The 13,933-nt window shown below is 65.3% G+C and overlaps 3 protein-coding genes across 3 annotated transcripts in view; all 3 read right to left on the minus strand.

Annotated features, from left to right (window-relative positions):
• Positions 1-12: 12 nt before the first annotated feature.
• Positions 13-4,748, minus strand: CHLRE_03g150151v5 (uncharacterized protein). Its single transcript, XM_043060498.1, has 6 exons — positions 2,322-4,748; positions 1,978-2,100; positions 1,710-1,840; positions 1,296-1,570; positions 374-1,050; positions 13-269 (listed from the first exon to the last, which is right to left on the minus strand). Exons 1-6 carry the CDS (start codon positions 4,275-4,277, stop codon positions 132-134), a joined length of 3,300 nt encoding a protein of 1,099 aa, XP_042925627.1. The 5' UTR covers positions 4,278-4,748; the 3' UTR covers positions 13-131.
• A 149-nt stretch (positions 4,749-4,897) lies between these two features.
• CHLRE_03g150200v5 (uncharacterized protein) lies at positions 4,898-9,318 on the minus strand. Its single transcript, XM_043060499.1, has 10 exons — positions 8,670-9,318; positions 8,379-8,499; positions 8,182-8,245; positions 7,905-8,057; positions 7,607-7,706; positions 7,106-7,341; positions 6,773-6,857; positions 6,335-6,381; positions 5,866-6,011; positions 4,898-5,468 (listed from the first exon to the last, which is right to left on the minus strand). Exons 1-10 carry the CDS (start codon positions 8,989-8,991, stop codon positions 5,273-5,275), a joined length of 1,470 nt encoding a protein of 489 aa, XP_042925628.1. The 5' UTR covers positions 8,992-9,318; the 3' UTR covers positions 4,898-5,272.
• A 244-nt stretch (positions 9,319-9,562) lies between these two features.
• The window catches only part of CHLRE_03g150251v5 (uncharacterized protein), a 9,366-nt gene continuing 4,995 nt past the window's right edge, over positions 9,563-13,933 (minus strand). Inside the window, exons 4-8 of the mRNA XM_043060500.1 lie at positions 12,826-13,885; positions 11,741-12,592; positions 11,390-11,544; positions 11,100-11,199; positions 9,563-10,779 (exon numbers count right to left, since the gene is read on the minus strand). Of these exons, the coding sequence (XP_042925629.1) occupies positions 10,611-10,779; positions 11,100-11,199; positions 11,390-11,544; positions 11,741-12,592; positions 12,826-13,885 (2,336 nt within the window). The 3' untranslated portion in view covers positions 9,563-10,610. The remainder of the gene's footprint in view (positions 10,780-11,099; positions 11,200-11,389; positions 11,545-11,740; positions 12,593-12,825; positions 13,886-13,933) is intronic.

Here is a 13,933-nt window from a genome sequence, read left to right on the forward strand (position 1 = left end):
TCCTTGTGGCAGTACCTATAAACAGTGGTGCAAATCAAACAGTGGTCCAAATCAAAGGCTGTTTAAGTGTCGCAGCGATGCCCCATGCCCCATGCAACACGGGGGGCAATCGGTCAGCTGACGCTCGCCGCTTAAGTTCTTGGTGGCGTGGAGACGCCGGCCGCATGGAGAGGCGAGTGCTGATACGGCCACTGCAGCTGCCTTGACCACAACGCAACGCCGGCGCCGCTGCAGCTGCAGCCTGCGCCGGCCGCCAGTTGCTGAGGCTCCTGCCGCCGCCGGCTGTGTGAACCGTACCAACCGCAGGGCTGTGAGACCAGCTACTGCCGGCTACTGCCAACTTCGCCGGAAGGAGGCGTCTTCCAAGACTCGCTTCGTTGGCCGCCGCTGCCATGAGCGCAGCAGCAGCCGTGGCAGTAGCCGTAGTGGCAGCTGTAGCAGTGATGGGTCGAGGGGTCTCCCCCATCAGATTCAATTGCACACTGCTGGCGGGAGCGCCGAACATTGACGGCCGCTGATGGTCACTGATGCTCAGAATTGTGTTCACCGTGTTCAGGATGTCAAACACTTCCCCGTCCTCGGACGCCTCCTCCGGCCGCTGCCTGCTCCTCCGACCGAAGCCCACCGCCGGCGTCATTGCTACAGGCGAGCTGGGCTTGCGCCGACTGCCGCTGCTGTCTGCTCCCACCGCCGCCCCCGCTGGCCTGCCGCCGTCAAGCCCGCTAAGCGCCAGCGACCCCCCAGTGAGCCGCTGCAGCAGCCCTGCATTCCCGCTGCCGCCGCCATCACGCCCGCTGCGCCGCCGGCTCTTCCGTGTGTCATGCCGCTCCCGCAGCGCCTGCAGCTGCTTCAGCCGGCCCTCAGCTTTGCGCTTGTCAAACAGGGCCGCCACGCGGCGTTGCTGCTGCCACGCCGCCTCCGCCGCCAGCTCCGGACTCCACTCCTCCACCCCGACGCCCATCTTGATCCCGCCGCCGCCGCCACCCAGGGCGCCGCCCTCGAGCAGGAGCACGCCACGTGCCGGCAGAGGCTTGGGATCCAGGATGTCACCTGTGCCGCCGACGCCGCCATCAGGTGGGCGGCGAACCACACACCGCAAGGTCTTAGATGAGCTTGTATGAGCTGCTTTCTCCCTATGCCACCTTTCTTTGCTTTGCCCTTGCCCGTGCGTGCGATTGCCGCGGCGCGCACAGCTGCTTGCTTGCCGCCGCACCCCACCCCACCCTGCCACTATTTGCCATCCTGCCCGCCTCACCCGTGCACACGAACCCGACCCGCCTATGCACTCCGCTCACCGTGGGGGCAGTCCTGGCCAAGCAGCAACGTCAGCACCGCCGCCGCCAGGCACAACCCCGACAGCACGAAGAAGCTGCATCGCCAGGCGTCGGCCGCCGCCGCCGCCTCCGGGTCCTGAGCCACGTCAGCGGTGGCGCGGTAGGAGTCCTCCAGGCCGAGGTACAGCGGCGGCAGCAGCAGCGGCGCCAGCCCCGCGCCCGTGTAGCTGAGCCCGGCGGCGGCTGCGGCGGCGGCGCTGCAGGCGGCCGCTTCGAACATGTTGCCCATCCACCACCTGCGCACGCATGTCATTGTGATTGGGCCAGCAAACAACGTTGTACAAAGCAAGCTGTGGAGCTGTCGAGGAGGTAAGGCAGCTGGTCAAGGGACGCGCGGCTGACTGCACGGCTGTGCACGATATGCGAAACGCCCACCTGGTGACCACACCCAGCGACAGGCCGGCCCCCAGCAGCAGCCGCAGCAACACGAACAGCTCCGCCCGCCGGCCCGCCGTCAGCAGCGCCATGCAGGCCAGCACGGGGGCCAGACCCAGAAGCACCGCCACCTGCACGCACGCGGTGAGGCGTACGGCGCGCGCTTGTGTGTTCAAGTGTTGGCTAGAGAGCTGTCAAGGGAGTCAGCAGCTGGCTTATGACACGCACACACGTGCGTACGCACGCACGGACGCACGCACGCACGCACCTGGCAGTACCGAGGCCCCAAGCGCCGTACCACCGCCGCCATCACGAACTGCATCGCCAGCGCCGCCGCCAGTGTGGCCAGAGACGCCGCATGCAGGTCAGAGCGCTCGAGCCCCAGAGAATCCTGCATAGGCCACGAGGGATTTGTAACTTGGTCAGCGGCAGCAGGCGCAAAAATGACCGTTACCGTTACTGGTGATGACGACACGGCACAACACGGTGACGACACATACGACACGGTGTATGACAAATTGTGGCACGGCCCGAAAGGGCACGCCACGACACGGTACGGAATGCAGGCACGGTGCACAGAACCCCGCCGCCACCGCCGCTGCCCCCGCCCACCTTCATCACGGGCTCCAGGGCCGCGGGCGCGAAGGCCGCGAGGAAGGTGAGGCAACCGCCCAGGCCCGCCACATGGAAGGTGAGGTGATGCGGCCGCGAAACACTCAGGGGCCGGAATACCGGGCTCTTGCGCCAGCAGGCGGCGGCTGAGGCAGCGGCTGGGTGTTGTGGCAGCGCGTGCGGTGGCTGATTACTGGAATGCGCCTCGCTCTGCAGCTGCTGGTGTTGGTGCTGGTGCTGGTGTTGGTGTTGCTGGTATGGGATGCTGCTGGCCACAGTGCTGCGCCTGGCCAAAGACGAGGTGTCTGCCGCCGCCGCCGCTGCCGTCCAAGACGCCGTGGTCGCTCCTGCTGCTGCTGCTGCTGCGACTTCGGGCAGGCAGCTCGATTTCCACTGGCGGCGGAACTGCCGCTGCTGGCCCTCCCAAATCTCTCCCCTCTTCGCTGGCGCCGCCTCTGGCGCCTCCGGCGCCGCCGTGTTGGCTGCTGCCTCCAGCGGCACGAGCATGCTGGTCGTGCCGTTCTCACCAGCCTCGGGCGTCACAGGCAGGACCGACCAGCGAGCGCCACCAAATGCCGCGGGCGGCGCGCCAGAAACACCAGGCAAGATGCCGGCGGTGCTGCGGACCACCAACAGCGACCCGTCGCCAAGCAGCCCTACTGCTGGAACGCTAGGCGGCACGCCGGTAAAAACTGCGGCACCGGCGGCCGCCGGCGAGTTTACCTCATCGCCATCGTCACAAGCTGCACTACCGGTACTAAAACCAGCCGCTGCTGCCACCTGTGCTTTCGGTAGCGCGCCGCCGCCGACGTCACTGCTTGCGCCACCGTTGGCCTGGTGGTGCATCAGACGCAGCCGGCTGGTGCCCCTGACGGCCCGGAGCGTGCCGGCACCGCCCTCCGAGTCGACACGCCTGCACAGAGCTGCCGCTTGCGCGTCGTCGCTGTCATCACCCGCCGCCGGTGCCCGCTGCGGTGACTGCTGGTAGGCAAACACGCGGCTGCTTTGCTGTGTGGGCGGCGGAGGTGTCGAGCGACCGCCCAGTGACCGCGCCGATGGCAGCCGCTGCGGCGGCGGCTTAGACCGCCGGTGTAGTACTGTTCCCATAGAGTCAACCCTTGCCACCGCCACTGCCGCCACCGCCTCGTTCGACAGCGGCGCTGCGGATTCCACGCCGTCCAAGTTCGGCGCGGCGCCCATCGAAGCAGCGGTGGTAGGCGGCGGCGGGTGCCCGTAGCCGGACCGAGTAGACGGCGGCAACGCCCCGCCGCCGCCGCCGCCGGCAGCAAAGGCGGAAGCACTGGGAGAGGTTATGCTGCCGGTACGGCGGGGCAAGGTCGCTGCCCCCCCACAGGAGGCGGCGCGTTCCGTTGAGAGCCGCAGTGCCCGGATGTCCGCTGCCGTGGCGCGCACCGCGGCAGGGCTGCCACCTCCGTACCCGCTGTCTCTCTGTGCCCCCGCCATCGGCAACGCGCCCGCATTCCTGCCGCCCGCACCCACACTAGCAGCGCCGGCTGGCGCCACGGCGGCAGCTGTGCTGCTGCTGTAGTAAGCGGCGAGGCTGCTGTACCGGCGGTGGTGCTGGCGGCTGTTTGCCTGAGCTGCTCCCATACCGCCGCTGCTGCCGGCGCCATTAGCTCCTGATGCCTCGGCAGCAGCAGCTGCAGCTGCAGCAGTAGCAGCTGCAGCAGCAGCAGCAGCAGCAGCAGCAGCAGCAGCTGCTGCTGCTGCGAATGGAGAGTCCCACAAACTGCTGCTGTGCGCGGCGCCGCGCAGCGGCGACTGCTGTCCTGCTGCCAGTGCCGCCGTGACCTCTGCTAGCGCCAGCGCAGGCGGCGGCGTTGACGGCGCGGCGGCGCTGCTTCTGGCAGCGGGCGGTGTGCCGCCAGCGCTGCCGACAGAGGCCGTTCCCAGCGGCGCCCCGCGGGCAGAGAGTGTGTGTGGCAATGGGGACATAGCTTGCGGCGAGAGGGAACCTGCTGATGCGCTCACCCCTGCTCCAGAAAGTCGCGCTGGGCTGCGGTCCACGTGGCATCGCCTCCACGGCGTGGCGCCAGACCGGCGTCTGCCCAGCTCCGTTCTGGAGCCGAGCCCGTTGCCAAGCTCGCCGGTTGTGAAGGAGAGGAATCTTTCCAGGTCTATGGATGACTCCCTTCCAACTCACGCGGCTCAGGGACAGCTGACACTGTCTTCTCCATATGATATGCGTCGGCAATCCATGCTATAATTGGTTGTCAACTCGGGCTGCAGCGCGGAAAGCGCCCTGCACCCTCCGTGAACGGAGCGCGGCGTCGCCCGTTTGTTTCACCTAAGTAGAGTGACTAGTAATAACCGCTGCAACATACGAGAAATTAACGACTAGTGAAGTTTTGACCCTGACAAATCTTGCGCGAAGAGTTTTGTCATACTGAATCTGTGAACGATGATGGATTGTGATAATGCTCTAGCTGTAACACAAACTATGTATGAGCAGCTATCACCAGAGACACCATAGCATTGCCATCGACAGTGATATACAGAACCCAGAAAGAGCAAGCTGATTGCTTGCGCGTACTGCGAAAGAGAGTCCCTTCATGCAGGGAATGACTTTACAGATTCATTGGAACAATGATGGGGGAGGGCGGTTTTGCGCAGGCCTACTGGATTTCCACTTCGTCGTTGCCTCCGGTGGTTGGGTCGCCATGTCGGCCCCTGCACGAGTGCGCTCATCCTTCATCATAACCTCCCGCATCCTGCCGCTCTCCGCCTGCTAGTCGCTTGCTGCCAGTCCCTCAAGCCGCTGCTGGCTCCTGCTCATGCAAACATGAAAACTTCAAAAACCGTGCAACCACCATCAGTAATGGCGCGGGGCCTAATCCCTCCTGCGCTTCGCTCCCTCCTGCTGCTCCGCCTCCCACGCTTCCTCCTCTCTTTCAACAGCATCACCATCATCACCAGCCGCCTCGCACTCTTCACACGCGGATTAGCTTGTCGGCGCCGGCGCCCGCCACCAGGGCGGCCACGTCCGTCTGCCCCCCGGGCGCCAGCAGCAGCCCCTCCTTCACCGCGTAGCCGTGTGTGCGGCCCGCATTGCGCGCCTGCTGATAGGCGGACTTGTCGGGCAGCAGGGCGGCGGCGTGCTTGATCATCTCCAGGAGCGGCGCGGTCCTGTACAGGTGTGTGTGTGTGTGTGTGTATGTGTGTTTGTGTGTGTGTTTGTGTGTATGTGTGTGTGTGATGTGTTTTAAAGAGCACAAGAAAAGCAAACGCAAAGACAATGTATGCGATGTGTGAGTGTGTGAGTGTATGTGTATGTGTGTTTGGGGGGAGGGGCAACAAAGTAGCAATGTAGCGGGGCGCGTGCCAGATGTGGTGAGTGCACGGATGGAGCAAGAGGCCTGCCAGGGTGAGAGGGACCCGCGCCGAAGAATGTGGCGTGTGGCAAGAGGATCCTAAGCCCATACGCAGCCACTCGCCCAGCCGCTAGCTGCCCGCCATTCCCCTCTTGCCACCACGCCGCACTTGTGGCTTTCTCAATTGCATGACCCAACAACCCCACACGCACCTCAGGGTGACGTGCTGGTCTCGCGCCAGCAGCTGCTCGGGGCTGTAGCGCGGCGGGTTGCGCGGCTGCAGCGGGTGGCCGTGCTGCGGCAGCGGGCCCGACTGCGTGGCGCGGGACAGAGTCTGCCCGTAGTCGGGCGGCGAGCACTGCGCGGGACACCACGGGGGGGGGGGGTTGTAGATACCAGCCCAAACTAAACCAAACCCAATGCAATAGAGCGAGGAGGGAGGGATGCCAGCAAGCGTGGGGCGGCGGGGGCAGGGAGGATGGAGCAGGTGAGGGAGGGAGGGAGGGAGGGTGCAGCAGGACCCCCATGTGTTGCAACTGGGATGTGGGTCGGAATGATTCAACGAGGATAGCCCCCAGGCAGCCGCGGCGCCCCATCCGCACAGCCGCCCGCCCGCCATCCATGGCGCAAACACGCCCCCGCCCGCAATCCCGCCCACCCGCCCGCCACCTCTTTCCGCACCTGCGCGGGGTCCTCCACGTTGTAGGCGAAGAAGCGGACCGCGTCGTCTGTGTGCGTGTGTGCATTCCAGGTATGGCATGCGTGGCACAGGCCGGTAGCGTCAGGGCTTTGCTGTGCTGGCCTGCTCCGCCGTTGGTGGACACAGCACTCAGCATGACTCGGATACCCTAGCAAACAACCACGCACCTCACGCCCATCTCCAAGACCCCACACGTCTCCCGCCCCGCCGCACGCCCCCATTCATACTTGTGATTCTAATTACTCCGTACTCCACAGGAACGGCTAACACCCCGCTGAGCGGCTCCTCGTACCTCCCCCTCCTACTAGACTTTGGCGCTTCATACTCGTAATTACTCACTCCGTTCTCCGTGAACGGCTACCCCCCCCCCCACACACACACCCCGCGCCCCGCACGCACGCACGCACGCACGCACGCACCTCCCCGCTTGAGCTGGTTCTCCATGGCATCCACGTCGTCGTTGGCCTTGGCTGCATGCGTCGTGCCCCAGCCACACGGCCGGACCTGCGGGTGCGGCGTGCGGGAAGGAAATGGCCAGATGAAGGGAAGGGGAAACGGTGACGTGCCAGGTGGCGTGACCCAACCCAACCCTGTAGCAGCCGGCCAGCCGTGTGCCATCAACTCCCCGCTCCCTGCCCCAGCCCCGCGCCCCACATACACGCCTTACACTCCATAACCACATACCACCCCTTCTCTTGCCATTCCAACACACTCATGCACACACACATAAACATAAACGCCCACGCCCACACCTCTATGAAGCCGCTGGCCTTGTTTGGCTCCATGAAGAACGCGTTGGCGCCGCTGCTGCCCGTCACCGCCACCAGCAGGTGCGCCGCCCGCACGGCCCCCACCGCGTGGCGCAGGGCCGCCAGGCCGGGGTCGGCGGAGGGCACGGCGCCGGCGGCTGGCGCCGCGGCGGCCGGGCCGGTGTAGGTGCGCGGCATGGCCTTGCACACGATCTTCTTAAACGGCCCTGCCGTGAAGCCTGCAGGCGGATGTGGTAGTAAGGGGTGGTCATTCTTGTCAGTGGTGGGGGCGGCTTAGCAGTGACATGGTGGGATTGTTATTGGGCCAGGCGTGCATGGTGGGGTTGCGCAGTGTGCCTAGCAAGTCAGCCCATTAGATTCCTCCGCTGAGTACACAGACTGCTGCACTCGTACTGTTCTCCTCAAAGAAAACGCTGACACACACACACACACACGCACGAGCACACACACACACACATACACGCACACGCTCTGCCGGCTCACCCGCAGCGTTGAGCTGCTCGCAGGCCCTGATGATCTCCGCCACGTTGCGCAGGGTGCGCCAGCCCATGCCGGTGCGCTCCTCGATGATCACCTTCAGTACCTGTGGAGCACAGGACACGGGTGCTTGTGCATGTGCTAATGTGTGTGCACACACACACACACACACACACACACACACACACACACACACACACACACACACACACACACGCCAGAATACAACCACAAGCGTGTGCCTGGACATGTCGTTTTGCGCCCACCATTTCCGCAGCTGCCCCTCCCCCCCTCCCGGCCCCACCTCGTCCGGGCTGCCTGACCCCGCCGCCGCCACCGCCGCCGCGCCCAGCCCCAACGGGTCGCGCGGCACCGCCGGCTCCATATCGGTGTAGATGGCGGCGGCGGCCTCGGTGGGCGGCCGGCCCTCGTGCTGATTCAGTTTGCACACTATCACCTGGGAAACAGCATTTTTGGTGGTGGAGCTTTTAGAAGGGCCGTACGCGGAGCGCCCGCAGCGCAAACAGAACACGTCAGCTTCAGCGCGCGCCACTGCACGCCCCGACCTCATCGTTCCACACCTGGGCGAAGCAGTGGACGCGGATGCCCTCGCCCGACCACGCAGCGGGCTGGCCCTCGGCAAACCTGCGGTAGGCGCGTGCAAGGCAAGTGCGCAGGTGGGCAGATGGGCGGCCAGGTCGGTGGTTTGGGACCCAACCAAGCGTGTCTGAACCACACTTCCTCGCCCATTTCCCCGCCCTCGCCCTCGCCACCGCACCTCCTCCCCAGCTCCGCCAGGCTGATGACGGGGCGGCGGCTGTACGGCGCCAGCAGTCCCGCGTGCCAGGGCTCCAGATCCAGGCCCGAGGGAGTGGCCAGCACTAGCGTGGCCTTGCGGTCTGTGGCAAGGGGGAGAGGCGGGGTGAGGCGGGGTGGGTGGGCGGGTTGAGCGGCACCTTGGAACGCACGTTGCTATCCCGGCACCCATCCCTCCCTCTGACGCGCCATGGCAGGTGCCCGCAGCTTCCCGCAGTTTCCTAGCCCGGATCCGCCGCTGCCCGGGTCGCACCTGGCACCAGGCCCTTGACTCGGAGCAGGCTGTCCACGTCGGAAACCACCCGCACCATGAAACTCTTCATGTTGTAGGGGTAATCCGACAACAGAATCATAGGCAGCGTGCAGTTTGACCAGGTGGGGTGGCGCAGGGGTGGTGTGGGCTCCACCTTGCTCGCTGGCCGCATCTTCACGAGGAAGTCAGGCATGTAGCCGGCGAGCGCGTCGGGGAAGGTCGACCCCCGCACAGGCAGGTGCCAGGCGACCGATGGAAACCCGGGCGTGTCATGCCGCTTCACGTTTTCTATTTGAAAGCGGTCATCATGTGTGACCAGCATAGAGCCCTGGTCCACACAGACAGTGGAGAACAGTTGGCATTGCCCCGGCACTTGCTGCGTACACTGAACGGGCTCGCATGCCCTTGTCGGGCGGATGTTGTGGGCTAAGGATGCTACTACATAAATTACAAGCGCTGCTGCTCGCTTGACAGGTCCGCGATGTTGCGCCATCGCGGTCTACCCGTCCGCGGCCTTTCAAACCCTGCCTTAATTTAAATAGGAGTAGATACCGTTTGTATTCATACCAAATGTAAGCATCAGGTCATGAGGAGCGGGCATGGAGCAGTTGATGTCAGCTCTGAAAACAGCTGCCGTCAAACGCTTCTTAGTGCTCTTACAATGCTGGCAGGTATTGGGGATGTAGTTGAACACACATGGGTAAGAGGGGCACCGCCCAAGCGGATTGGTGTACACGTGTGATGCCAGGAGCTTGGGGTGTGCGATGGGACAGTGTTCGGGGGTTGGTGGAGTCCCATAGGGTGTAGCTGATTCCCAGACCCCAGCAGATGACAGACAATGCCAAGAGCTTGGGGCGTCCAGCTCTCTGCCTGTTAAGGGAGCTGCCTGGTGCTACTTGAATTTCCTGGAGCTCCCAGATACACAAACGGCACCTTGGCCTTAAACAGGAGGGAGGCATCATCTCGACGCACCAGCAAGTACGGCTATTCGTGTCAGGTCAGAGGTCACGGCCCCGCGCAGCCTCACCTCAGACGGCTTAGTATAATACCCGCGTAATTTTACGCTCGGTCTGCCTTCGACATGACTATTGCAGTATTGCCTAGCACTAAGAATTTAGCTACAGAACGGCTTGCGCATTACCGGCAGGAGCCAGCCTGAATGCATACGCCACACCTCGCATGACTGCTACGGCTTCTCACCCAGCTTCCTTTCTCCCAAAGGCTTCCTACTTCGGCAGCCTTGCCTTAACGATCTTCTCTTGCGCGCAGCACAGCTTCACTGCCAGCCGACGACACGAATATGGTAGCACCCCACGAGTACAGCCCCGGCGAACACGCGCTGCCCACGTGTGCAGCACCTGCAACAAGCACCGCAGCCAGCGCTGCCGCCGGAATGCACATGCATATGCTCAGTGAAGACCTGACGCCTAACTGTGTGACACCCATGGTACTTGACCTGCAGCGATGCCTACCTCAGCAGTGCTAGCACACATTGCGTTCCCATTACCTGAGATTTACGCTACCCACGAGTCCTCAAGTTACCGTAACCGCGCGTGATAATACCCCAGGTATTCTACTGCATAGTGCAGCCCATTGTCAACATCCTTCCTTGATGACATACCTAATACCCGTACTCACTCTGAACACCTAAGCTTCCACTACCACCAGCCACCAGGGCCACGCGGTAGGCCCTCAGGTAGTCAGGTGAGCTCTGAACTACTGCCAGTGTGCTGTGCACGAGCAGCATGGCTGCTTCCTCATCATTTCCTTTGCTCTGCAACACCGACGACGAGCCCAACCTCTGAGCCTCAATCCACCTTGAGCAACGCCCGCCGCCAGGCGCCCAACTGCCCACAGCATCAAGCTGTCGCGCTCCCAGCTGCACCTGCAAACAAAAACTCCGAGCTATGGCGCGCTTGCACCTTATCGCCAGCCGCGCCCTCAGCGTCGCTCAGCTGGCAGCACCTCCTGTGTGGCAATGGGCCGTATGCCGCGCAGGCCCATGCTGTCTGCGCTGCCGCCGCTGCCGTCCGGTCCGCCGCTGTCCACGTGCACCTCGCCCTCCACCTCCACCGCCATCAGCTCGGCCATGGCGCGGTCCAGGTGACGTCTGCGGAGTAGGGGTGGTTGGCAGGGTGGCAGGGTGTGAGGTTGAGATCACGCTTGCAAGGCCGTGTGAATGCGACTGATACGCATGGGCGAGGTCGACGACGTGCAAGAGCTGATGCGGCTGATGCTACCAGCTATAGGGTTGCCGACACGTGTGAGTGATGGGCCAAAGAGCACCTACGTGCGACTGCTACACCTGCTGCTATTCGCAGCGAGTCCCACAAGGCGCATACTCCGCGTCTCCGTGCACACGAGGCGCACCGCTCTCCAGCCCCTCCATAGTTGTCTGCCGCCCGGCCGTCTGCCCACCCGCCCGCCCACCTCTTGTTCCAGTAGTAAAGTCCGCCCGCCAGGCCGATCAACGCCACCGCTGGCACCACGGCGGCGACCACAATGGGCGCCACGTTGGCACTGGAGGCGCCTGCGAGCGATAGAGCGGCCGGCGGCAAGGTTGGTCAGCAAGAGCTTGGAGGGGGGATAGGACAACAAAGGACAGTGCTTGGATGGCGCGGCATTGCAATTTAGCCCCCGAGACAGGTTGCCTGTGTCCAGCGCAGCCGGCACAGCACATGGCTACAATCCCGCTAGCCTTCAACCCGCCAACCGCTCACTTGCGACGGGCGGCGGAATGACCGCCGGCGGCGGCGGGCTGATGAGGGTCTCGCCCTGAGCGTCGCCGGGTGGCGGCAACCGCGCCTGCTGCTGCGGCGCCAGCGGCGGCATGGCCACCACGAAAGCAGTCACAGTGCTGACGTTATAGATCGCCCTGCAGGGTGTTGTTGACACACGCGAGGGATGTGGTGGTGCAGGTGGAACGACCCGTGCATGGGCATTGATGCATGGGGCGATGCGACAGCAGCTAGCTACGAGACCGGCTATGCAACCGGCAGCTCATCCACAGTTCATCATTTACATCCATCCAATGACGAGCTACGCCGCTGCCCCATGCCCTCATGTCTCACCTGAACGCCGGGCTGAACAGGCGGTCAGGCTCAGCCGCCAGCTCCATCAGCGCCGCCAAGGGGTCCGCAGGCGGCGGCGCAGGCGGCTCCGGCGGCGCGGCACCTGTCGCGCCGGGAGGCGGCGGTGGCCGCGGCGGCGGCGCCGCCGGCGTTGCCAGGAACGTGAGCTGGAAGCCTGCCACGATGCTGCCGGGCAGTACGTAGATGGTGGTGGCGGTGGCGGCACTCGTGGCGTTTTTGACCTCGGCGGCGCTCTGGGTTTTGAAGGCGTCGAGGTCGGGGATGTCGGCCAGGTTGAGTCCGGACATGCGGACCTCGATGGACGCGGTGGGCGCGGGCGGCGGCGGGGAGGGCGGCGGCTGTGGTGACGGCGGCCGAGGAGGCGAGGGCGGCGGCGGGCGCGGCGGGCCCGGCGGCGCGGGCAAGGGCGGCGCAGGCGAGGGCGGAGGGTGGGGCGGAGCCGGGTGGGGCGGGGCAGGTGATGGGGGCGCAGGGGAGGGCGGCTCCGGGCTGGGCGGCTCTGGGCTGGGCGGCTGTGGCGGCTGCGGCGGCTCTGGGCTCGGCGGCTGCGGTGGCTGGGGACTGGGCGGCAGGGGCGGCGGCGGCGGGCAGCACAGCTCCGGCACGTTGCTGCCGCCCGTGGCGCCGCCGCCGCACAGGAAGAAGGAGATGGTGTCGGTGCTGGCGGTGAGTACGTTGCCGCCGCATCCCACTGCCACCGCCAGCACGAAGGCGCTCATGTTGGCCTGCACCGCATTCATGACGGACATGGCCTTTCCTTGCGTGGCGAAGATGCTGGTGGCGGAGTAGGCGGGCGTGGGCGAGGAGCGCGAGCTGGTCACGTTGCGGCACCTGTGGGGGAAGGTGGACAAGGGGCGGTCATGTCGTGGTGTGGTTAGCAGTTGTCGTGCGTGCAGCATGGCTGCGGGGTGTTCACGCACCCCGTTTGGTTTAGTTTGGGCTGGTATTTACAACCCTCCCCCCTCCCGCGTCATGCGCAGAGCTGGTGGGTCCGCCTTACACGGTTCGTGTGACTAGGGCTGTGTACGGATCCCCATTACATACACGCGCGCTTCACGGCTTACCTGAAAAGGTCCGGCAGCGAGCCGATGGCAGCAATGCTGGTGTCGTTAACAAACTTCTGTATGCGTGCACACGAGGCCGCGGTGCCGCCGCCTGTGTTGACGGTGACAATAAACTGCTCCGGCAGGAGGGGAGGAGGCGGCGGCAGCTGCGGCGGCGACGGCGGCTCGGGGCTCGGCGGCGGCGGGCTGGGCGGAGGTGGCGAGGGGCTGGGCGGCGCAGGAGACGGAGGAGCCGGGGATGGCGGCGGGTTGGGAGGGTGTGGTGATGGCGGCTCCGGGCTGGGTGGCGGGGGGCTGGGTGGTTCAGGGTACGGTGGCGGCGGAGGGTGTGGCGGAGGCGGGCTGGGAGGGGGCAGAGAGGGTGGCGGCAGGCTAGGAGACGGGTGGGGTGGCGCTGGGCTGGGCGGCTCGAGGCTGGGTGGGGCTGGGCTGGGGGGATGGGGGCTGGGCGGGGCTGGCAACGGCGGCTCTGGGCTAGGCGGCTCTGGGCTGGGTGGCTCCGGGCTGGGCGGCTCTGCGCTGAGCGGCTCTGGGCTCGACGGCGGCGCATCCAGCGCGCACGCCGGCGACACAATGGGCTCGTGCGCGAAGCAGGACGCCGGCAATGGCTCAAAGTAGACAACGGAGGTCATGCCTGCCAGCTTGCGTGCGCATGGGTCGTCGCCACGCAGGAAGTAAAAGAACTGCGACCAGTCGTCGACGCTCATCTCGTTCAGCATGCGAATCGCGTCGCCGCCGGGCGTGAAGTCGCCGCACATGGTGGTGAAGGGGTTCGTGTTGGTGTCCACGTTCCACACCGCGCTGCAGGCGGTCTCGTCCTCGCCGTCGGGCGGCACGAAGGCCTCAAAGTCGCCGCCGCCCGGCTCCGTCACGGCCTGTGACAGCACGTTGTCGTTCACCATGGCCGCAAAGTCGATGCCGGCGTTGCACATGTCGTCAGTCGTAATTGACAGCGGCAGCGACACCGTGGGGCCGGGGAAGACGCGCAGCGACACGCACAAGCGGCACGGCGGCGGCGGCGGCGCGGGTGCGGGCGGCACGGGCTGCGGCGCGGGAGGGCCTGGGTAGGAGGGGCGGGGCGGTGTGGGGTCAGGCGGGTGAGGGCGGG

Source organism: Chlamydomonas reinhardtii, chromosome 3 (genome assembly GCF_000002595.2).
Source record: "Chlamydomonas reinhardtii strain CC-503 cw92 mt+ chromosome 3, whole genome shotgun sequence".
Classification (NCBI taxonomy): Eukaryota; Viridiplantae; Chlorophyta; class Chlorophyceae; order Chlamydomonadales; family Chlamydomonadaceae; genus Chlamydomonas; species Chlamydomonas reinhardtii.